We start from the raw sequence: 23,913 nt of genomic DNA on the forward strand, positions 1-23,913 counted from the left end.
GCTTGTCGCCTGTCTCACTTTTTTTATCTTAATTTTCTTGTAAAAATACACGAGTCCAGAAATTGTTTTGGAAATGTTTCTATTCGATAAAGAAGTGTCCGGAGAAAGCTAAGTATTTATTTGATGCCTCAAATACAAACCCTCTTTCCATATGAGTTGGGAAATTGTGTTAGATGTAAATATAAACGGAATACAATGATTTGCAAATCATTTTCAACCCATATTCAGTTGAATATGCTACAAAGACAACATATTTGATGTTCAAACTGATTGCAAATAATCATTAACTTTAGAATTTGATGCCAGCAACACGTGACAAAGAAGTTGGGAAAGGTGGCAATAAATACTGATAAAGTTGAGGAATGCTCATCAAACACTTATTTGGAACATCCCACAGGTGAACAGGCTAATTGGGAACAGGTGGGTGCCATGATTGGGTATAAACGTAGATTCCATGACATGCTCAGTCATTCACAAACAAGGATGGGGCGAAAGTCACCACTTTGTCAACAAATGCGTGAGCAAATTGTTGAACAGTTTAAGAAAAACCTTTCTCAACCAGCTATTGCAAGGAATTTAGGGATTTCACCATCTACGGTCCGTCATATCATCAAAGGGTTCAGAGAATCTGGAGAAATCACTGCACGTAAGCAGCTAAGCCCGTGACCTTCGATCCCTCAGGCTGTACTGCATCAACAAGCGACATCAGTGTGTAAAGGATATCACCACATGGGCTCAGGAACACTTCAGAAACCCACTGTCAGTAACTACAGTTGGTCGCTACATCTGTAAGTGCAAGTTAAAACTCTCCTATGCAAGGCAAAAAACGTTTATCAACAACACCCAGAAACGCCGTCGGCTTCGCTGGGCCTGAGCTCATCTAAGATGGACTGAAGCAAAGTGGAAAAGTGTTCTGTGGTCTGATGAGTACACATTTCAAATTGTTTTTGGAAACTGTGGACGTCGTGTCCTCTGGACCAAAGAGGAAAAGAACCATCCGGATTGTTATAGGCGCAAAGTGTAAAAGCCAGCATGTGTGATGGTATGGGGGTGTATTAGTGCCCAAGACATGGGTAACTTACACATCTGTGAAGGCGCCATTAATGCTCAAAGGTTTTGGAGCAACATATGTTGCCATCCAAGCAACGTTACCATGGACGCCCCTGCTTATTTCAGCAAGACAATGCCAAGCCACGTGTTACATCAACGTGGCTTCATAGTAAAAGAGTGCAGGTACTAGACTGGCCTGCCTGTAGTCCAGACCTGTCTCCCATTGAAAATGTGTGGCGCATTATGAAGCCTAAAATACCACAACGGAGACTGTTGAACAACTTAAGCTGTACATCAAGCAAGAATGGGAAAGAATTCCACCTGAGAAGCTTCAAAAATGTGTCTCCTCAGTTCCCAAACGTTTACTGAGTGTTGTTAAAAGGAAAGGCCATGTAACACAGTGGTGAACATGCCCTTTCCCAACTACTTTGGCACGTGTTGCAGCCATGAAATTCTAAGTTAATTATTTGCCAAAAAAAAAAAAAAGTTTATGAGTTTGAACATCAAATATGTTGTCTTTGTAGCATATTCAACTGAATATGGGTTGAAAGGGATTTGCAAATCATTGTATTCCGTTTATATTTATATCTAACACAATTTCCCAACTCATGGAAACGGGGTTTGTAACATCAGTTTACAGAGAACCAAGTCTACGCTGCTAACAAAGAAAGAAAAAGTAGGAGAAAGAGAGAGACAAAGGAAAAAATTCAGACATTCAGACCTGCTTTGGGGACGTGAGAAGACGCCGCACCGATCCGACTATTGCTCTCACGATCTACTCTTCCCTCACTCGTGAACAAGACTCCGAGGTACTTGAGCTCCTCCACTTGGGGCGAGATCTCTTTCCTAACCCGAAGATGGCACTACACCCTTTTACGGCCGAGAACCATGGACTCTGACTTGGAGGTGCTGATTCTCATCCCAGTCGCTTCACATATCGGCTGCGAACCGATCCAGTGAGAGCTGAAGATCCTGGTCAGACGAAGCTAGCAGGACCACATCATCCGCAAAAAGCAGAGAACTAATCCTGAGAGATTCTGTCCATAAAAGTTGGAAACAGAATCGCATGATGATTTTGTTTGCTAATCATTACTGTAAGCCGAATATATAAATGATGAACAAACATGAAAGTGTTTTTGGTTTCTAGGTCACAAGACTAAAAAACGATTGAAATTTTCAAAACTGGAAAATTCTACGTGTGATTCGGCCATAGTATTAATTTACACCATCCATCCGTTCTCTACCGCTTTTCCCCACTGCTCCACCGTGCTACCCAATGATTAACATCCATCCATCCATTTTCTACCGCTTGTCCCTTTTGGGGTCACAGGGGGTTCTGGAGCCTATCTCAGCTGCATATGGGCGGAAGGCGGGGTACACCCTTGACAAGTTGCCACCTCATCACAGGGCCAACACAGATAGACAGACAACATTCACACACTAGGGCCAATCTAGTGTTGCCAATCAACCTATCCCCAGGTGCATGTCTTTGGACGTGGGAGGAAGCCGGAGTAACCGGAGGGAACCCACGCAGTCACGGGGAGAACATGCAAACTCCACACAGAAAGATCCCGAGCCCGGGATTGAACTCAGGACTACTCAGGACCTTCGTATTGTGAGGCACATTAACAGACAATATAAAAGTGGGGTCGAGGCTCTAGGTCGCATAACTAAAGCTATTGACGATTGACATTTTCTCTATGAGCCATTGATAAGTACTTTATTGACGGTCCCTTAACCTGAAGCACTAAATGTCTTCAGTACCGGGGACAAACCGTCAGCCTGGCTGGATGTTAGAATATCCAACTTGAAACTCACTTCACCTCGGTTCAACACTTGGCGATCACTTCAGCTCAGCAGAAATACCTTGTAGGCAATGTTGCAATGCCAACAAAGAAACTGACTCGAAAAAACGCTACAACGTACATTAAGTAACTTACTTACTTAGGCCTTAGTATTCCCTGAGAAACATAGGCTGCCGACGAAAGCCTTCCATCCCTTCCGGTCTTGTGCCCTTCGGTCGAGTTGTTGCCATGACAGCCCCTCAGCTCTCATCTCCTGTTCCGTGCTTCTTCTCCAGGTTGTTCTTGGTCTCCCTCGGTTTCTTTTTCCCTGTGGGTTCCATGTTAGTGCCTATTTGGTGATTGATTTATTGGGTTTTCTGAGTGTGTGGCCAATCCAGCTCCACTTCCTTCTCCGGATTTGCAGTTCCACTGGTTCTTGTTTGGCGAGTTCCCACAGGTTGGCATTGGTGATGGTGTCTGGCCAGTAGACTCCTAGGACCCGACGGAGGCAACGGTTTACGAATGTCTGTAGTTTAGTGAGTATGCTATTGGTGGTTTTCCATGTTTCTGATCCGTACAGCAGGATGGATTTGACATTTGGATTAAAGGGGAACATTATCACCAGACCTATGTAAGCGTCAATATATACCTTGATGTTGCAGAAAAAAGACCATATAATTTTTTAACCGATTTTCGAACTCTAAATGGGTGAATTTTGGCGAATTAAACGCCTTTCACATCGGGAAGCAATCCGCCATTTTCTCAAACACCGAGTCAAATCAGCTCTGTTATTTTCCGTTTTTTCGACTGTTTTCCGTACCTTGGAGACATCATGCCTCGTCGGTGTGTTGTCGGAGGGTGTAACAACACGAACAGGGACGGATTCAAGTTGCACCAGTGGCCCAAAGATGCGAAAGTGGCAAGAAATTGGACGTTTGTTCCGCACACTTTACCGACGAAAGCTATGCTACGACAGAGATGGCAAGAATGTGTGGATATCCTGCGACACTCAAAGCAGATGCATTTCCAACAATAAAGTCAAAGAAATCTGCCGCCAGACCCCCATTGAATCTGCCGGAGTGTGTGAGCAATTCAGGGACAAAGGACCTCGGTAGCACGGCAAGCAATGGCGGCAGTTTGTTCCCGCAGACGAGCGAGCTAAACCCCCTGGATGTCTTGGCTCACACCGTCCCTTATGCCACCGAAGATGATCAAGAGAAGAATATCGACCCTAGCTTCCCTGGCCTGCTGACATCAACTCCAAAACTGGACAGATCAGCTTTCAGGAAAAGAGCGCGGATGAGGGTATGTCTACAGAATATATTAATTGATGAAAACTGGGCTGTCTGCACTCTCAAAGTGCATGTTGTTGCCAAATGTATTTCATATGCTGTAAACCTAGTTCATAGTTGTTAGTTTCCTTTAATGCCAAACAAACACATACCAATCGTTGGTTAGAAGGCGATCGCCGAATTCGTCCTCGCTTTCTCCCGTGTCGCTGGCTGTCGTGTCGTTTTCCTCGGTTTCGCTTGCATACGGTTCAAACCGATATGGCTCAATAGCTTCAGTTTCTTCTTCAATTTGGTTTTCGCTACCTGCCTCCACACTACAACCATCCGTTTCAATACATGCGTAATCTGTTGAATCGCTTAAGCCGCTGAAATCCAAGTCTGAATCCGAGCTAATGTCGCTATAGCTTGCTGTTCTATGCGCCATGTTTGTTTGTGTTGGCATCACTATGTGACGTCACAGGAAAATGGACGGGTGTATATAACGATGGTTAAAATCAGGCACTTTGAAGCTTTTTTTAGGGATATTGCGTGATGGGTAAAATTTTGAAAAAAACTTCGGAAAATAAAATAAGCCACTGGGAACTGATTTTTAATGGTTTTAACCCTTCTGAAATTGTGATAATGTTCCCCTTTAGTATGTTGAATGATGTTCTTGCTTTCCCTATTCTGGATTTGACATCTTCATCTGCCCCTCCATCAACACCGATTATGCTCCCCAACATGTAAAACTGACTACCTCCTCTAATTGATTATGGCCCATTGTTATTTGTGTATTGTTCTTGTTATTGATACGCATGACCTTTGTTTTTTGTGAATTGATCTTAAGCCCAAGAAATGCAGCAGCTCTTTGTAGTTTTTGTGATTTATCCTGTATCTATTGGTGGGTGTGAGCCAGGAGCGTTAGATCGTCTGTAAAGTCTAGGTCCTCCAGTTGTTCGGTAAGGCTCCACTGTATGCCGGTTTTGCTGTTTTTGGTTGTTTGGTTCATGGTCCAGTCAATACAGAGAAGGAAAAGGAAAGGCAAGAGCAGACATCCTTGCCGCAACCCAGTCAGGACCTCAAAGGCCTCCGATGGGCATCCGTCATGTGGGACACGACATCGCATCCCTTGGTAGGTGATATTGATGATATTGATGAGCTTCGGTGGGATGCCATAGTGTGCCATCAGCTTCCACAGTGTCTCACGGTCGACACTGTCAAACACCTTTTCAAAGTCTATGAAATTAATACCGGTACATACCGGTGAGTTCCATTCCACAGATTGTTCTATTATAATCCTGAGGGCGGCAATTTGGTCAGCACAAGATCTTCCATTTCTGAAACCAGCCTGGTTTTCCCTCAGTTGTGCATCGAACAATTTCCGCATCCTTTCAAGTAGTATGTGGTTGAGCACCTTCCCTGGCATTGAGAGGAGCATAATTCCCCTGTAGTTTTTGCACTCCCTGAGCTCTCCTTTCTTGGGAATCTTTATGATGTTGCCAGCAAAGCTAGCTTAATGCTAATATACATTGGCTACTGATTAGCATCAGCAATTTCACATGACAATCTTATTGCCTCCAAATTTGTTAATGAAAACTACAAACAATCAAACAGCTGGTGTGTAATAAGTACAGTGCTTACAGTATTGACACTTTTAGGGCGCAACTATAGAACAAAAAAAACAACATTAATATATACACTTTCGTCATCTAACGTATTGGACTTGCAACTATAATTACATCTTAAAGGCCTACTGAAATGCGATGTTCTTATTTAAACGGGGATAGCAGGTCCATTCTATGTGTCATACTTGATCATTTCGCGATATTGCCATATTTTTGCTGAAAGGATTTAGTAGAGAACATCAACAATAAAGTTCGCAACTTTTGGTCGCTGATAAAAAAGCCTTGCCTGTACCGGAAGTAGCAGACGAGTAGCGTGACGTCACAGGTTGTGGAGCTCCTCACATCTGCACATTGTTTACAATCATGGCCACCAGCAGCGAGAGCGATTCGGACCGAAGAGCGACGATTTCCCCATTAATTTGAGCGAGGATGAAAGATTCGTGGATGAGGAAAGTGAGAGTGAAGGACTAGAGGGCAGTGGGAGCGATTCAGATAGGGAAGATGCTGTGAGAGGCGGGTGGGACCTGATATTCAGCTGGGAATGACTAAAACAGTAAATAAACACAAGACATATATATACTCTATTAGCCACAACACAACCAGGCTTATATTTAATATGCCACAAATTAATCCCGCATAACAAACACCTCCCCCCTCCCGTCCATATAACCCGCCAATACAACTCAAACACCTGCACAACACACTCAATCCCACAGCCCAAAGTACCGTTCACCTCCCCAAAGTTCATACAGCACATATATTTCCCCAAAGTTACGTACGTGACATGCACATAGCGGCACGCACGTACGGCCAAGCGATCAAATGTTTGGAAGCCGCAGCTGCATGCGTACTCACGGTACCACGTCTGCACATCCAACTCAAAGTCCTCCTGGTAAGAGTCTCTGTTGTCAAAGTTCTCCACAGGCCAATGGTAAAGCTTGGCTGTCATCTTTCGGGAATGTAAACAATGAAACACCGGCCGTGTTTGTGTTGCTGCAGTCGGCCGCAATACACCGCTTCCCACCTACAGCTTTCTTCTTTGCTGTCTCCATTGTTCATTGAACAAATTGCAAAAGATTCATCAACACAGATGTCCAGAATACTGTGGAATTTTGCGATGAAAACAGACGACTTAATAGCTGGCCAGAATGCTGTCCCAAAATATCCTCTACAATTCGTGACGTCTTCATACCGAGACGTTTTCAGCAGGATATTTCGCGCGAAATTTAAAATTGCACTTGAGTTAGCTAAGTAAGCCGTATTGGCATGTGTTGCAATGTTAAGATTTCATCATTGATATATAAACTATCAGACTGCGTGGTCGGTAGTAGTGGCTTTCAGTAGGCCTTTAATGTCACACTTGTACTAGTATTGATTCCGAGGCACACATCCCTACCAGCAAGTGTTGTTGTACTGGAAACTCATTTACAAACACAACTTCATCACACACAATACTCCACTATGCAATTGTTATATTAAAATGAGAAACAAATCCATCTTTGTACAGCACATTTGGTCGCTGATGCACTTATTGAGTGATAAAAGTATTGTAATATTTGAAGATTTCATGAAGTACGACCTGCAAATAGACAACAATTATGAAGGCTTTCATTCAATATATTCTAAACACAGCATATCTTTTTTCAGAACTCTAAGACTATAAAACCCCGGAACTTTGGTGGATGGACACGATATAGCAGATATCAAACTTTCAGATTATGAAGCTAGACGATTCATACCAATTTTGTTTTTCTGTCGTGTATTTTCTCTGGAACAAAAAACGAAAGAAATTACAAATAACCTGAAACTTTCCAATCCTCAAAAGGACAAATGAAGTTCATTTCAAAATAAAATCCATAATTCTTTCTTTAGTTTATTTCGAACATGAACACACTTACATCATAATACATCACACAATTTCATATCATTTCATTTTACATCACGCCCGAAAAGGAGTAGGAAGAAGCAAAGCTTATTTAATCCTACCCCTTTCCCACTTCAAAGCGTTTACAAATATATAGAATCATTTACTGACCTTTTTATATAGTAAAATAACATCTATGAATTAGTATACAACAGTTTTGTAATATGTAATTAATTAATTAATTCAGTCATTATTAACATACTGAGATGAAGAATATCTTATTTTCAATAAGGTTGAAAGTATTTCTCATAATTCTTCTTTTTTGTACTCTGTAAGCACTATTATTTTGAACAACCTCTTAAACTGGATCATATCAGTACAATTTTTAACTTCTTTACTTAATCCATTCCATAATTTAATTCCACATACTGATATGCTAAAAGTTATAAGTGTTGTATGTGCATATAAATGTTTTAAATTATTTTTTCCTCTAAGGTTATATTTCTCCTCTTTAGTTGAGAAGAATTGTTGTACATTCTTTGGTAGCAGGTTATAGTTTGCTTTGTACATCATTTTAGCTGTTTGCAATTTTACCAAATCACCAAACTTTAATATTTCTGACTTGAATTGACCACTCAAAATATATTTTAAGATGTCATTTCGCGATTGATTACAAATCTTGTATAAATAATACATACATTTGATGCAGGACCGGCCCTAACCAATCTGGCGCCCTAGGCAAGATTTTAGGTGGCGCCCCCCCACATCGGCAGTGAAGTGTATATACTCACAAGAAACCGAATAGCTTTGTCTTTGACCTTTTTTTTACTTAAAGAAAGCAAATTAACAATCAGAATAGTTAACAAGATAAAAAAAAATATGAATAAATAAATGAATGTAAAAAATGAATATATGAAATACAATATTTTTTACATACATATTGCTTAATTAACATTAATGATGTGCACTTTAACAACTAGGCTTACAACTATACCTAATATATAAAGGGGTGGAAAAGTGACTATTACCTGCAGGGCAAACATTAGCTAACCAGAAGGCAATAACAATGTAAACAAAAAACACCTGCTTAAAAGATCTAATACAAATGTCCCTGAGGAATGTAAGGTGGGAGTACTGTAATTACCTAACGTTACATTATTATTTTCCATAACAATTTAGCCCCCTCCACAATATTAACCCGACGTTAAAACAGAACTAGCTATTTATTGATTAGCAATTGCCGAATCATGTAACATTAGCTTAATGCTAAAAAGCCAGGTTACTATCACATTCTGTAACAGACAAATAATTTCATGTACCGGTAGGCTAACGTTACCTACCTGCTACCTCTGTCTTTTTCTCGTTTCTCCTCCTCTTCTTTTCTCTTTTTTCTTCCCTGGGCACCTGACAGTTTTGGCCGTTTTGACATCTTGTGTTGATTTTTTGATGTGGTGACGTCCAAAAAGAGTCATGATACGGGAAGAAGGGAGCGCACCGTCCGGGGCGGGGGGGGGAGGGGGGGGCGTAATGTTGTAACAAATAATATTTCTATTATATAGGCTTTACTTTGCATTTTAATTAACGTGGGATTATTTTTTGTATTTAGAAATAATAGTACCAACTTTTTTTTTTTTTTTCTCTCCAACATTTGTGGCACTGGCGTGGCGCCCCCTGATGGACGGCGCCCTTAGCATTTGCCTATACGGCCTATGCCACGGGCCGGCCCTGATTTGATGAACGTATGTACAGTAAAGCCCTGCGGGATGGTGTACATTATTGTCTTCTCCCCAACACTCTGAACGTGTCCATGTTTTCTAAAATTGCTACATTTTGGGGATTTTAATAAAGAAGAAAAAAGGTTTTAAACAACAATTGTCATGGGTAAATGTTCTTTATTCACATATGCAGATTCTTAAAAACAAGACCATTCTTCATAACCTTCTGCCTTCACCTTCTCTCATTTATATATTCCATAAAGGTCTGGGAACATACATGTAAAACAATCACAACACAATTATCATATTACAAAAGAGTGATAAAGATAATAGAATGGATTACGGAGACCCAACAAATGATTAAGTCACACATTTTAAAAATTAATTATCTTGTATATAAGACAACTGTTAAATTGTTGTATAAAGTAAATAATATGCTTCCAGAAGTGGTCCAGATGATGTTTCAGATGTGAACCAGTAAATATGATCTAGAGGGATTCATCTTCTGAATAGTAACATTACTTCAAACACCTATAAAAAGACTATTATGAATAAGTATTACATTGAATGATGAATATATACACACGTTTTATTGTATGTAACATTTGTTCCGTACCGTTTACTCACCTTTACAAATTGTTCTGTTCATTTTTAAATAAAAGTACACCATGTTGTATATTAATGCATGTACTTGACTGAATAAACACTCATTTCGAATATCTTATCTATATATGGTAGAAGCATATTAACAAGTTTGTGTTACACATAAGTGATGTCACACATGTGCTGATTTTGTTAGAAAGTCAAAGTTTTGACAATTTTTCTTTTAAGTCCTACAACTTTATTGGCTGCTGCTGTTCTCCCCAGCACACTTGTGTTTATCACACTGGTACTGATAGGAGAACCTTTCACCACACACGCTGCATCGCAACACTTTCTCTCTAGTGTGTGTTCTCATGTGTGCCACAAAGTATGATCGGTCGCAAAAGCTTCTGTCGCAGATTGAACAGGAGAAAGGTTTTTCGCCGGTGTGCGTTCTCATGTGTACTTTCAAATTGTTCCTCCGAACGAAGCCTTTACCGCAGATTGAACAGACAAAAGGCTTTTCTCCGGTGTGCACTCTCATGTGTAATTTCAAATGTTGACTTAATGCAAAACCTTTACCACATACTGAGCAGGGCAACGGTTTTTCTCCGGTGTGTAATGTTGTGTGTCTTTTCAAATACTGAGACTGTGCAAAGCCTTTACCGCATACCGAGCAGGTGAAAGGTCTCTCTCCAGTGTGTGTTCTTGTGTGCTTCATCATGCTTTTCTTTTCGATAAAACCTTTACCGCAGATTGAACAGGTAAAAGGTTTTTCTCCAGTGTGTATTCTCATGTGTACTTTCAAAGATTCGCTTAGATTGAAATCCTTACCGCAGACTGAACAAGAAAAAGGTTTTTCTCCAGTGTGCGTTCTTGTGTGTACTTTCAAATTTTGACTCGTTAAAAAACATTTACCACACATTGGACAGCTAAAGGGTTTTTCTCCAGTGTGCGTTCTCATGTGTACTTTTAAATTTTGACTTGCTACAAAACCTTTACCACACGTTGGACAGGCAAAGGGTTTTTCTCCAGTGTGCGTTCTCGCGTGTTCTTTCAACACATCTTTTCGTGCAAAACCTTTACCACACTTTGAACAGCTAAAAGGGTTTTCTCCAGTGTGTCTTCTCATGTGTGTTTTCAGATGACAATGGTATTTAAAGGTTTTGTCACAGTGAGTGCATTTAAAGCGTGCGTTGTCACTGCGACATGTCTTATCATCATCAGAGTCTTCATCATCAGTGTCAGGAGAGTGTGACGTTGTGTCCTCACTATCTGATAGTGGAGCTAAGAGCTTGTCTGCTTGTGATCCTCCACAGTGGTCTCCATCAGCTTCTGTTGTCATGTGTTGTGTTGAGCTGCTGCTCGGAGGCTCCGCCTCTCTCTTCTTCTCACTTTCACCTTTGACCTCATCATCTTCACCCTTCACAATAACCCGAATCACTGGGAACTCCACCAACCAGTCAAGCTGCTCTCCCCCCTGACTGATGCCGTGTTCCTCCTTCTCCTCTTTAAAGTGGGGGGTCAGTGGGTCCTTGTCGTCCTCTTTGAAGTAAGAGGGCTGTGGCTCCTCCTGCTGCATCCTGAAGTTCTACTCCTTTTGCTCAGGTAGTAGATGTTCTTCACAGACGTCTGCAAGACGCAAGAAGACAAGCTTTAGAAATGTCCAGCTATGTTTCAGTCACTATGGCATTCAGTGCGTTTAAAGGGGAACATTATCACAATTTCAGAAGGGTTAAAACCATTAAAAATCAGTTCCCAGTGGCTTATTTTATTTCTCGAAGTTTTTTTCAAAATTGTACCCATCACGCAATATCCCTAAAAAAAGCTTTAAAGTGCCTGATTTTAACCATCGTTATAAACACTTGTCCATTTTCCTGTGACGTCACACAGTGATGCCAACACAAACAAACATGGCGCATAGAACAGCAAGCTATAGCGACATTAGCTCGGATTCAGACTCGGATTTCAGCGGCTTAAGCGATTCAACAGATTACGCATGTATTGAAACGGATGGTTGTAGTGTGGAGGCAGGTAGCGAAAACCAAATTGAAGAAGAAACTAAAGCTATTGAGCCATATCGGTTTGAACCGTATGCAAGCGAAACCGACGAAAACGACACGACAGCCAGCGACACGGGAGAAAGCGAGGACGAATTCGGCGATCGCCTTCTAACCAACGATTGGTATGTGTTTGTTTGGCATTAAAGGAAACTAACAACTATGAACTAGGTTTACAGCATATGAAATACATTTGGCAACAACATGCACTTTGAGAGTGCAGACAGCACAATTTTCATCAATTAATATATTCTGTAGACATACCCTCATCCGCTCTCTTTTCCTGAAAGCTGATCTGTCCCATTTTGGAGTTGATGTCAGCAGGCCAGGGAAGCTAGGGACGATATTCTTCTCTTGATCATCTTCGGTGGCATAAGGGACGGTGTGAGCCAAGACATCCAGGGGGTTTAGCTCGCTCGTCTGCGGGAACAAACTGCCGCCATTGCTTGCCGTGCTACCGAGGTCCTTTGTCCCTGAATAGCTCACACACTCCGGCAGATTCAATGGGGGTCTGGCGGCAGATTTCTTTGACTTTATCGTTGGAAATGCATCTGCTTTGAGTGTCGCAGGATATCCACACATTCTTGCCATCTCTGTCGTAGCATAGCTTTCGTCGGTAAAGTGTGCGGAACAAACGTCCAATTTCTTGCCACTTTGGCATCTTTGGGCCACTGGTGCAACTTGAATCCGTCCCTGTTCGTGTTGTTACACCCTCCGACAACACACCGACGAGGCATGATGTCTCCAAGGTACGGAAAACAGTCGAAAAAACGGAAAATAACAGAGCTGATTTGACTCGGTGTTTGAGAAAATGGCGGATTGCTTCCCGATGAGAGCGAATATTAGAAAGGCGTTTAATTTGCCAAAATTCACCCATTTAGAGTTCGGAAATCGGCTAAAAAAATATATGGTCTTTTTTCTGCAACATCAAGGTATATATTGACGCTTACATAGGTCTGGTGATAATGTTCCCCTTTAAATACAATTTATTGTATGAACCAGTCTAAGAAGACCAATTTTAAATTATCGCTCATCAATTTATCCACAGGAAAAGAAGACCAATTTTGCTAGGGATGGGCGATACGGCCAAATGTATATTGTGATATATTATTAGGGTCCGAGCAGCATGTTCAATCGACCAGGGCCCGATTGAACATGCTGTGTTTTTTCTTCTGTACCATTGGATGCCTTTGTATGCACGAAAACTCCCCATTATTTGCATTATTTGCAGTTGCAAATATGATGATGATAAATTTAATATTTTTGGGGTCCCAAAAAGGAAATTTTGACGTTGCATGCGTGACAGTATGTGACGTATGTAAGAAGGTGCACTTTTTTTTATGTCTCTGTGAGAAGGAGAGACAAGAAAGAGTGAGAAGTAGTGTAATGCCCGCAGCTAAAAGCAACTGCATGAGAACGTATACTCCAATATCATTTTCTATATCGCACAGAGACAAACCCGCGATATATGTCTAGGCCTGCTGTGTGTGTGTGTGTGTGTGTGTGTGTGTGTGTGTGTGTGTGTGTGTGTGTGTGTGTGTGTGTGTGTGTGTGTGTGTGTGTGTGTGTGTGTGTGTTACATAGAACATCAATTTCCACACTTCTATTAGCCCCGGGTCCAGTGGACCCGGACATCTTATATGTAATAGAAATGTGAGGGGGGGTGTATGGTGTGTGTTCATTAAATATGTATTCTGATATATGTTCTTCACTGAAAATGAGCCAAAGCCAGCGAGTCTCAGTTTGAAAAATTAATTAATTGTATAATTTTTCTTTTAATAAAAATCGAAAACGGGTCCCACAGACCCGAACACCACACAAGGGTTAAGTAAAGTCTGAATGTCATTAAAACAGTTAGCTCCATCTTTTGACACTTCTTCCACACCTGTCCTTGCACGCTACACCGCTACAACAAAGATGACGGGGAGAAGACGCTGTCGAAGGTGAGCCACGTAAATAAGACCGCCCACAAAACGGTGCATCCTGAAGCGACAGTCAAAAAGCGACTTGAAAATGATCTGCAAAACATCATCTATGCAACATTTTGACCAAAAAAACACCATTACATGTTATGTAGACCACAAGGAAGTGCTTTACATTTAGAAAAAAAAATACTAATATGACTCCTTTAATGCGTTCTATAATCCAGCGCCTTATATATGAAAAAAGATTAAAAATAGACCACTCATCGGCAGTGCGCCTTACAATCCGGTGCGCCCTATGGTCCGGAAAAAACGTTCCGTACCCTGTATAATAACAAAGCTGTAGCAACATTGTTATTGTAAGAGCGAACACTGAGGAACTCTTTTTCGAGCATAGTAACACATCGGTGTGCTTCGGTATTAGCCGTAAAGTCCTTCAAGGTATCCCAGGTACACATTGTCACCTTGATGGCATAACAGGCAAAGATGACAAGAAACACCTGGAGAAACCTTGGCAAAGTGCTTGCCAAACTAAAAGGAGTATGGCCTCCATGCAAAGAAAAACAAATGTGAGTTTTTTTTAAAGGGGAACATTATCACCAGACCTATGTAAGCGTCAATATATACCTTGATGTTGCAGAAAAAAGACTTTTTTTTTTAACCGATTTCCAAACTCTAAATGGGTGAATTTTGGCAAATTAAACGCATTTCTAATATTCGCTCTCGGAGCGAATATCGGGAAGCAATCCGCCATTTTCTCAAACACCGAATCAAAATCATGTTATTTTCCGTTTTTTCGACTGTTTTCCGTACCTTGGAGACATCATGCCTCGTCGGTGTGTTGTCGGAGGGTGTAACAACACGAACAGGGACGGATTCAAGTTGCACCACTGGCCCAAAGATCCGAAAGTGGCAAGAAATTGGACGTTTGTTCCGCACACTTTACCGACGAAAGCTATGCTACGACAGAGATGCATACCTGCCAACTTTTGAAATCAGAAAAACCTAGTAGCCAGGGTCCAGGGGCCGCAGGCCCCGGTAGGTCCAGGACAAAGTCCTGGTGGGGGGTTCCTTCGCCCCCCGACGCAAAATGATTATTAGCATCCAGACAGGTTAAAATGTTGCTAAAACCATCACTTTTCTATCAGTCACAGTGACTTTTCAAAACAAAAATATTACAGCAAAAATCATATGGGTTGATTGACATGTTTATTCTGTAAGCTAACTTCAATAGTTTGAAATTATTTTGACAGTTAATGCCAGTTATCCTGTCAACCTTTCACAAGACTTCAATTTGTTAATTGAAAGTATAAACAGTATAAACACTTTTTACAGTAAACAAATGGTAAAACAGTACTAAACAATTCCATTAAAAAAACAATTGGTGTCATTATTAACTTTCTGTCCAAGCTTGTATAATCTACTGCCTTGTTCAATTGTAAAAAATATTCTGTGCCTAAAATTCACATTTCTATCACAAGTATCATACTGTAAACATGGTAAGCTAACTTCATTAAAATTAATAGTCCTGTCAATAGCATGGAATTACAATTCAAATGTAGTTTTTTTGTAAGCCTTTCAAAAGAATTCAAAATATGAAAAATTAATGAAAATTAATTTAAGCCATCAGACACTTGAAAAGTGGCACATCACATCTCTAATGTAATCATTTGAACTTTTCAACAGAAATAGCACTGCAAAAATATTAAGGACTTACTTCTGTATTTTGGTAGTTATGCTGTCAACATTTAACAAGATTTCTTCAACTTGGACTTGAAAGCATAAATAGTATAAACACTTTTAACAGTATAACAGTACTAAACAATTCCAATAGATAACATTGGTGTCATTACCTTTTTGTTTGCTCAATTATTGCCTCCGTAAATAAAACTTCGGCATTTATCACATCCAAAGAATCTGTTTGGGCGACGAAAAACGTTGAAAGTTTTCCACTTGTATCGCTAGCAACGGCATTAGACTTGTGTTCTTTTGTCCCAACGTGGTCTTTTACATCGCTAATTCCTCCGTGTCCGATCGAAAAATCTTGTCTGCACAAGGTGCAATTCGCGTAGTTTTCACCCTTTTTGGAACGGATAATTATTCCCGGAGAGGCTTTTGAATATTCTTCACGGAATGACTGCAGTTTTCTTTTCGGTTTAAGACTCGTATGCGATTTTTCTCCGGCTGATTCCATGATCGTTCGCTCGTTTGGAAACAATGGCAACTGGTGCCTCGTGCTTGGCGGCGGTGCTATAAATAGCCTCGCGCATGGCATTCGGAATGGCTCGATAGGAAGTTACGGGAAGCAGTGTCGATTGTCATTGTTACGCGATTTCGTGAATAAAACTTTTTTTTAAATATTTTTTTTAATTAATGAAAAAACTCTTTTTTTTATCACTGCAACCGTAACCCGGAATAGGTTAATGAAAACCGTACTAATTACGGGAAAACCGGAGTAGTTGGCAGGTATGGAGATGGCAAGAATGTGTGGATATCCTGCGACACTCAAAGCAGATGCATTTCCAACGATAAAGTCAAAGAAATCTGCCGCCAGACCCCCATTGAATCTGCCGGAGTGTGTGAGCAATTCAGGGACAAAGGACCTCAGTAGCACGGCAAGCAATGGCGGCAGTTTGTTCCCGCAAACGAGCGAGCTAAACCCCCTATGGACCCTAGCTTCCCTGGCCTGCTGACATCAACTCCAAAACTGGACAGATCAGCTTTCAGGAAAAGAGCACGGATGAGGGTATGTCTACAGAATATATTAATTGATGAAAATTGGGCTGTCTGCACTCTCAAAGTGCATGCTGTTGCCAAATGTATTTCATATGCTGTAAACCTAGTTCATAATTGTTAGTTTCCTTTAATGCCAAACAAACACATACCAATCGTTGGTTAGAAGGCGATCGCCGAATTCGTCCTCGCTTTCTCCCGTGTCGCTGGCTGTCGTGTCGTTTTCGTCGGTTTCGCTTGCATACGGTTCAAATCGATATGGCTCAATAGCTTCAGTTTCTTCTTCAATTTCGTTTCCGCTACCTGCCTCCACACTACAACCATCCGTTTCAATACATGCGTAATCTGTTGAATCGCTTAAGCTGCTGAAATCCGAGTCTGAATCCGAGCTAATGTCGCTATAGCTTGCTGTTCTATGCGCCATGTTTGTTTGTGTTGGCATCACTATGTGACGTCACAGGAAAATGGACGGGTGTATATAACGATGGTTAAAATCAGGCACTTTGAAGCTTTTTTTAGGGATATTGCGTGATGGGTAAAATTTTGAAAAAAACTTCGAAAAATAAAATAAGCCACTGGGAACTGATTTTTAATGGTTTTAACCCTTCTGAAATTGTGATAATGTTCCCCTTTAAGCAGGCAATATCCTACTGTGGGCACACTATTGACAAGCATGGCTTGCATATATCAAAAGACAAAACTGAAGCCGTACTGCCGGCACTAAAACCAGGATATGTGTCACAGCTGAGGTCATATTTTGACCTTGTTATTTTTATCACAAACGCCTGCCAAACATGGTGACGACACTGCACCTACTCAACGCCCTGCTGCAGAGTGGATCAAAGCGGAAGTGGTCTAAAGAATGTGACAAAGGAGACAAAAAGGTTGATACCATCAGATGAACTGCTCACTCATTATGACCCAGAAAAAAAACAGGCTGGCCTGCGACGAAGCCCCTATGGTAATTTTTGGATTATATCACATGTTCCATCCATTCATTTTCTACCGCTTATTCCCTGTTATGAGAGATAAATCTGAGCGACCAATTGCATTTGCTTCAAGATCATTGACAAGTGCATAACGCAATTACGCGCAAATTGACCGTGAGGCCCTTAGCCTCGTATGGGGGATGAAAAAATTCCACCATTACCTCTATGGACAAAGATTTACTCTTGTGACAGACCACCAGCCTCTGGTGTCTATTTTCAGCCCTTGAAAGGGAATCCCCGTGATGTCAGCAATTCGCTTACAATGGTGGCCAATTTTTTTAGGAGCCTATTCCTATGATCACTGAAATTCAAGTTTTTCTCTTATTTATTTATTTATTTATATTTATATATATATATATATATATATATATATATAGCTAGAATTCACTGAAAGTCAAGTATTTCTTATATATATATATATATATATGAAATACTTGACTTGGTGAATTCTAGCTGTAAATATACTCCTCCCCCCAACCACGCCCCCTCCCCCGACCACGCCCCCCACCTCCCGAAATCGGAGGTCTCAAGTATGACCCCGCCTTTCGCCCGATTGTAGCTGAGATAGGCTCCAGCGCCCCCCGCGACCCCAAAAGGGAATAAGCGGTAGGAAATGGATGGGTGGATGGGAGCTATGAAAGAAAAAAAAAGTTGCGCAAAAATTGTATTTGTGCTTGCCAAATTGTTTAGGTATTTGCTTTTCTAATGTACGGTCATGTGGTATTGATCTTAAACAGTGGTGTCAGAATCATTTTAGCTCAGGGGCCACATGGAGGATAATCTATTCCCACGTGGGTCGGACAGGTAAAATCATAGCATAATAACTTAAAAATACAACTGTGACAACTTCAGATTGTTTTCTTTGTTATACTTCGGCCCAAAATAGAACAAGCACATTCTGAAAATGTATACATCACAAATAATCCTCTTGAAAAAACACTTAAAGGGGAACATTATCACAATTTCAGAAGGGTTAAAACCATTAAAAATCAGTTCCCAGTGGCTTATTTTATTTTTCGAAGTTATTTCAAAATTTTACCCATCACGCAATATCCCTAAAAAAAAGCTTCAAAGTGCCTGATTTTAACCATCGTTATAAACACCCGTCCATTTTCCTGTGACGTCACATAGTGATGCCAATACAAACAAACATGGCGCATAGAACAGCAAGGTATAGCGACATTAGCTCGGATTCAAACTCGGATTTCAGCGACTTAACACTGTCTGATAAGATAATTACTAACAACTATGAACTAGGTTTACAGCATATGAAATACATTTGGCAACAACATGCACTTTGAGAGTGCAGACAGCCCATTTCAGGCGCGCTAAGAACATATATTTTTCCACGATTTCAGCACTCAGGTTAACCATACCTAAATAGACACAAAATACTGCATTATACAAGACTACCCGAATGTACTCGAATGATTGAAAAAAAGAAATGTTTTTAAGCTAAATTATTGGTAAACACAGTTTATGTATAATAATTTACGTAAAACCGCGAGTAATGAATAAAGTTTTCATCAATTAATATATTCTGTAGACATACCCTCATCCGCTCTCTTTTCCTGAAAGCTGATCCGTCCAGTTTTGGAGTTGATGTCAGCATCTGCTTTGAGTGTCGCAGGATATCCACACATTCTTGCCATCTCTGTCGTAGCATAGCTTTCGTCGGTAAAGTGTGCGGAACAAACGACTGACCATTTCGTCGGCTTTCCCCACAGCCTCGTATTTTGAACAAATTCCGTCCAATTTCTTGCCACTTTCGCATCTTTGGGCCACTGGTGCAACTTGAATCCGTCCCTGTTCGTGTTGTTACACCCTTCGACAACACACCGACGAAAGTGAGAAAATGGCGTATTGCTTCCCGATGAGCGAATAACAGAAAGGCGTTTAATTCGCCAAAATTCACCCATTTAGAGTTCGGAAATCGGTTAAAAAAATATATGGTCTTTTTTCTGCAACATCAAGGTATATATTGACGCTTACATAGGTCTGGTGATAATGTTCCCCTTTAAAACAAGCTATTAGTGCACTTTTGTGCATGATGTCACTAAGATGACAAATCAAAACAACACTAAATTAAAGTGCACTTTTTGTACAGAACGCCACTACAATAGTTAAAAACAAATAAAGTGCACTTTTGTGCATGATGTCACACAAGATATTTCAATAACAGTCAAATAAAAATGAGCTGCATAATAGGAAATCAAATAGTGTATGTACTTCACTATGTGGTAGGTCCGGTGGACGTTAACTCCTTATGTAGTTTTTTTTTTTTTAAATACGGTGTTGATGTGGAAATGGTTGCCTCTGCATTTTGTTGGTGTGGCACCGAACGGAGATGTTGACATGCGGAGTAAGCACTCTTCATTCTCTAGCGGGTGACTTTTCAAATGATGCTACAAATTAGCAGTAATGTTACTTTTTGTAGCAACGCTTTTGCCCCACACTTGACAAATGACGGTTGTCTGTTTGACATATTCCCACTTGACGCATACCTGCCAACTTTTGAAATCAGAAAAACCTCGTAGCCAGGGTCCGGTCCAGGACAAAGTCCTTGTGGGTGGTTCAGGGGGGCTTCGCCCCCTGACGCAAAATGATTATTAGCATTCAGACAGGTTAAAATGTTGCTAAAACCATCACTTTTCTATCAGTCACAGTGACTTTTCAAAACAAAAATATTACAGCAAAAATCATATGGGTTGATTGACATGTTTATTCTGTAAGCTAACTTCAATAGTTTGAAATTATTTTGACAGTTAATGCCAGTTATCCTGTCAACCTTTCACAAGACTTCAATTTGTTAATTGAAAGTATAAACAGTATAAACACTTTTTACAGTAAACAAATGGTAAAACAGTACTAAACAATTCCATTAAAAAAAAATTGGTGTCATTATTAACTTTCTGTCCAAGCTTGTATAATCTACTGCCTTGTTCAATTGTAAAAAACATTCTGTGCCTAAAATTCACATTTCTATCACAATTATCATACTGTAAACATGGTAAGCTAACTTCATTAAAATTAATAGTCTTGTCAATAGCATGGAATTACAATTCAAATGTAGTTTTTTTGTAAGCCTTTCAAAAAAATTCATAATATGAAAAATTCATGAAAATTAATTTAAGCCATCAGACACTTGAAAAGTGGCACATCACATCTCTAATGTAATCATTTGAACTTTTCAACAGAAATAGCACTGCAAAAATATTAAGCACATACTTCTGTATTTTGGTAGTTATGCTGTCAACATTTAACAAGATTTCTTCAACTTGGACTTGAAAGCATAAATAGTATAAACACTTTTAACAGTATAACAGTACTAAACAATTCCAATAGATAACATTGGTGTCATTACCTTTTTGTGGCTAAAATCCAAATTTATTCTATCAGATTGATCATACTGCAAAAATGATATGGTAACTTTATGATAAGTTTACTTCATTAAAATGTAATTCAATCGCATCATTAGCATGGAACTACAATTAGACTTGTGTTTTTTTGTCCCAACGTGGTCTTTTACATCGCTAATTCCTCCGTGTCCGATCGAAAAATCTTGTCTGCACAAGGTGCAATTCGCGTAGTTTTCACCCTTTTTGGAACGGATAATTATTCCCGGATAGGCTTTTGAATATTCTTCACGGAATGACTGCAGTTTTCTTTTCGGTTTAAGACTCGTTTGCGATTTTTCTCCGGCTGATTCCATGATCGTTCGCTCGTTTGGAAACAATGGCAACTGGTGCCTCGTGCTTGGCAGCGGTGCTATAAATAGCCTCGCGCATGGCATTCGGAATGGCTCGATAGGAAGTTACGGGAAGCAGTGTCGATTGTCATTGTTGTTACGCGATTTCGTGAATAAAACTTTTTTTAAAAATTATTTTTTTTAATTAATGAAAAACCGTATTTTTTATCACTGCAACCGTAACCCGGAATAGGTTGATGAAAACCGTACAAATTACGGGAAAACCGGGAGTAGTTGGCAGGTATGTTGACGCCAAACCACCGCCAGACCATGGACCCCCTCCTGCTTTTCTTGGGAATTAATTATTCCTTCATTTGTTACATTCTTTCTCTCGTATTACCACTCGCACCACAGCTAACGTCACCCATGCTGCTACCTCTCTGCTCCGCGAGGGCGTATACGTATGTGACGTATGTAAGAAGGTGCGCTTGTTTAAGTCTCTGTAAAAAGGAGAGAATAGAAAGAGTGAGAAGAGCCTGTAGTGTAATGCCCACAGCTAAAAGCAACTGCGTGAGAACGTATACTCCAATATCACGATAGTCATTTTCTATATCGCACAGAGACAAACCCGTGATATATCGAGTATATCGATATATCGCCCAGCCCTAGTCCCTTCCTTTGCAATCTACTAATAAAAGTCTCAATCAATCAAACGTTGCAAGTACTAGACCAGGGGTCGGCAACCCGCAGCTCCGGAGCCGCATGCGGCTCTTTGCTCACTCTGATGCGGCTCAGCTGCACACTTGCCTACCCTCCCAATTTTCCCGGGAGAGCCTCTCGCAAAAAACTACCGGGATTGATATACTTCGATTTTCACCCTAACAATAATAACAAGGGCGTGCCATGACGATATAGCATTCAGCGTCCTCTACAACCTGAACAAACAGAATGTCAGCCCAGTTTTTTGTTGAATGGATTTACTACTTGTACACGTAAGCGACAGCAAGGCATAGTTGGTCAACAGCCACACAGGTTACACTGACGGTGGCCATATAAAACAACTTTAACATTCTTACTAATAATGCGCCACACTTTGAACCAAAACTAAACAAGAATGACAAACATATTTCGGGAGAACATCTGCACCTTAACACAACATAAACACAACAGAACAAATACCCAGAATCCCATGCAGCCCTGACTCTTCCGGGCTACATTACACACTCCTGCTACCACCAAACCCCGCCCACACCCCAACCCTGCTCCCCCCCCCTTGTCGGTTGATGTGGGCGGGGTTTGGTAGCGGGGGTGTATTATGTAGCCCGGAAGAGTCAGGGCTGCATGGGATTCTGGGTATTTGTTCTGTTGTGTTTATGTTGTGTTAAGGTGCAGATGTTCTCCCGAAATGTGTTTGTCATTCTTGTTTGGTGTGGGTTCACAGTGTGGCGCATTATTAGTAAGAGTGTTAAAGTTTATACCGCTACCGTCAGTGTAACCTGTGTGGTTGTTGACCAACTATGCCTTGCTGTCGCTTACGTGAACAAACACAATTCCCATACCACGTGTGGCTGGGCCAGCACGCTGTATGTAGTGGGTGATAAATGCTGTACCACCACGGCACGTTCGTTAGAATTGTTGTCTTTACTTCCGTAGAATGCTGGAAAAATTGGGAGTTTGACAAACATGACGCTGTCAAGCGCCATTCATGCAAAACTCGGAACCTTTGGTTTATACATAGCACAAAGTAAAAAAAAAAAAAAACGTTGTATGTAGTGTCATTTCATTTTAAATTTCAAAATAATTTTGTGGCTCCCAGTGTTTTCTTTGATTTGTATTAGACGGACTGCATCATCCACACAAGACCACTTACCTTCTCATACATATAATATTTAAGAATAGTGTTAATAATGAAATATAAAGTTAGTAAAGATGTGAGAGTAAGAAGTAAACAAACCTGTTCTGTGTAACACAACTTGATGTTTCTTGAAAACAGCGTCCAGTAGTTGATGTTGTCGCTCCTTCTCCTCTTCTGTTGGACAAAGTTCCCCCTCGTACTCTGCTATCGCGTTTTTTCAGACATTTTCACACAAACACAACACTTTACACTCACATTAGTTCGCTACTCAGCGATGTATTAGTAACGTCCGCGTCTCGTTGTTAGCAGCTAACAAGCTAAGCTAACCAGCAAGCTAAGCACCAAGCTAACCTAGCAAGCACGAGAAACGTAAAGTGCGCTCAGACGAATATATCCTGATACAAACAATTAATAACGATGTTTACTGTATTAAACACATACATATATGTGTACATTAGCTTGACTGGCAACACTAAATTGTCCCTAAAGTCTGAATGTTGTCTATCTGTGTTGTCCCTGCGATGAGATTGCGACTTGTCCAGGGTGTACACCGCCTTCCGCCCGAGTGCAGCCGGAATAGGTTCCACAACACCCCGCGACCCCGAAAGAGACAAGCGGTAGGAAATGGATGAATTCGTGTGTACATGTACGTACCGGTCAAAAGTACAGAATTAAAAAGGCCCACTTGAGGACTTCTCCATCAGACGCCATCTCGCTTTTCCACCCGATCTGTGCACGCATGCGCGAAGATAACGTCACTTCCTGGACTTGCCTT

The 23,913-nt window shown here is 40.7% G+C and overlaps 5 protein-coding genes across 12 annotated transcripts in view; 1 reads left to right on the top strand and 4 right to left on the bottom strand.

Annotated features, from left to right (window-relative positions):
• LOC133575760 (uncharacterized) overlaps positions 1-23,913 on the top strand; it is a 551,361-nt gene that overhangs the window by 369,878 nt on the left and 157,570 nt on the right. The gene's annotated exons all lie outside the window — the stretch shown is intronic.
• The window catches only part of LOC133575681 (uncharacterized), a 515,078-nt gene that overhangs the window by 219,190 nt on the left and 271,975 nt on the right, over positions 1-23,913 (bottom strand). The window lies entirely within an intron of this gene.
• Positions 1-23,913, bottom strand: part of LOC133575689 (uncharacterized) — a 302,477-nt gene that overhangs the window by 95,838 nt on the left and 182,726 nt on the right. The gene's annotated exons all lie outside the window — the stretch shown is intronic.
• LOC133575750 (uncharacterized) overlaps positions 1-23,913 on the bottom strand; it is a 197,249-nt gene that overhangs the window by 34,935 nt on the left and 138,401 nt on the right. The window lies entirely within an intron of this gene.
• LOC133575740 (uncharacterized) lies at positions 10,128-23,909 on the bottom strand. Of its 3 annotated transcripts, none has more exons than XM_061928549.1 (3): positions 23,793-23,909; positions 23,238-23,342; positions 10,128-11,523 (listed from the first exon to the last, which is right to left on the bottom strand). In XM_061928549.1, exon 3 carries the CDS (start codon positions 11,471-11,473, stop codon positions 10,151-10,153), a length of 1,323 nt encoding a protein of 440 aa, XP_061784533.1. In that variant the 5' UTR covers positions 11,474-11,523; positions 23,238-23,342; positions 23,793-23,909; the 3' UTR covers positions 10,128-10,150. The 3 variants fall into 3 exon arrangements, with proteins under 3 accessions (XP_061784533.1, XP_061784534.1, XP_061784535.1); XM_061928550.1 differs by having other exon boundaries at positions 23,238-23,339; positions 23,793-23,898; XM_061928551.1 differs by having other exon boundaries at positions 23,238-23,312; positions 23,793-23,877.

Source organism: Nerophis lumbriciformis, linkage group LG33 (assembly GCF_033978685.3).
Source record: "Nerophis lumbriciformis linkage group LG33, RoL_Nlum_v2.1, whole genome shotgun sequence".
Lineage (NCBI taxonomy): Eukaryota > Metazoa > Chordata > Actinopteri > Syngnathiformes > Syngnathidae > Nerophis > Nerophis lumbriciformis.

Excerpts from the sequence above, each read along its gene's own strand:
- LOC133575740 (XM_061928549.1), bottom strand. The coding sequence starts at position 11,473 with ATGCAGCAGGAGGAGCCACAGCCCTCTTACTTCAAAGAGGACGACAAG.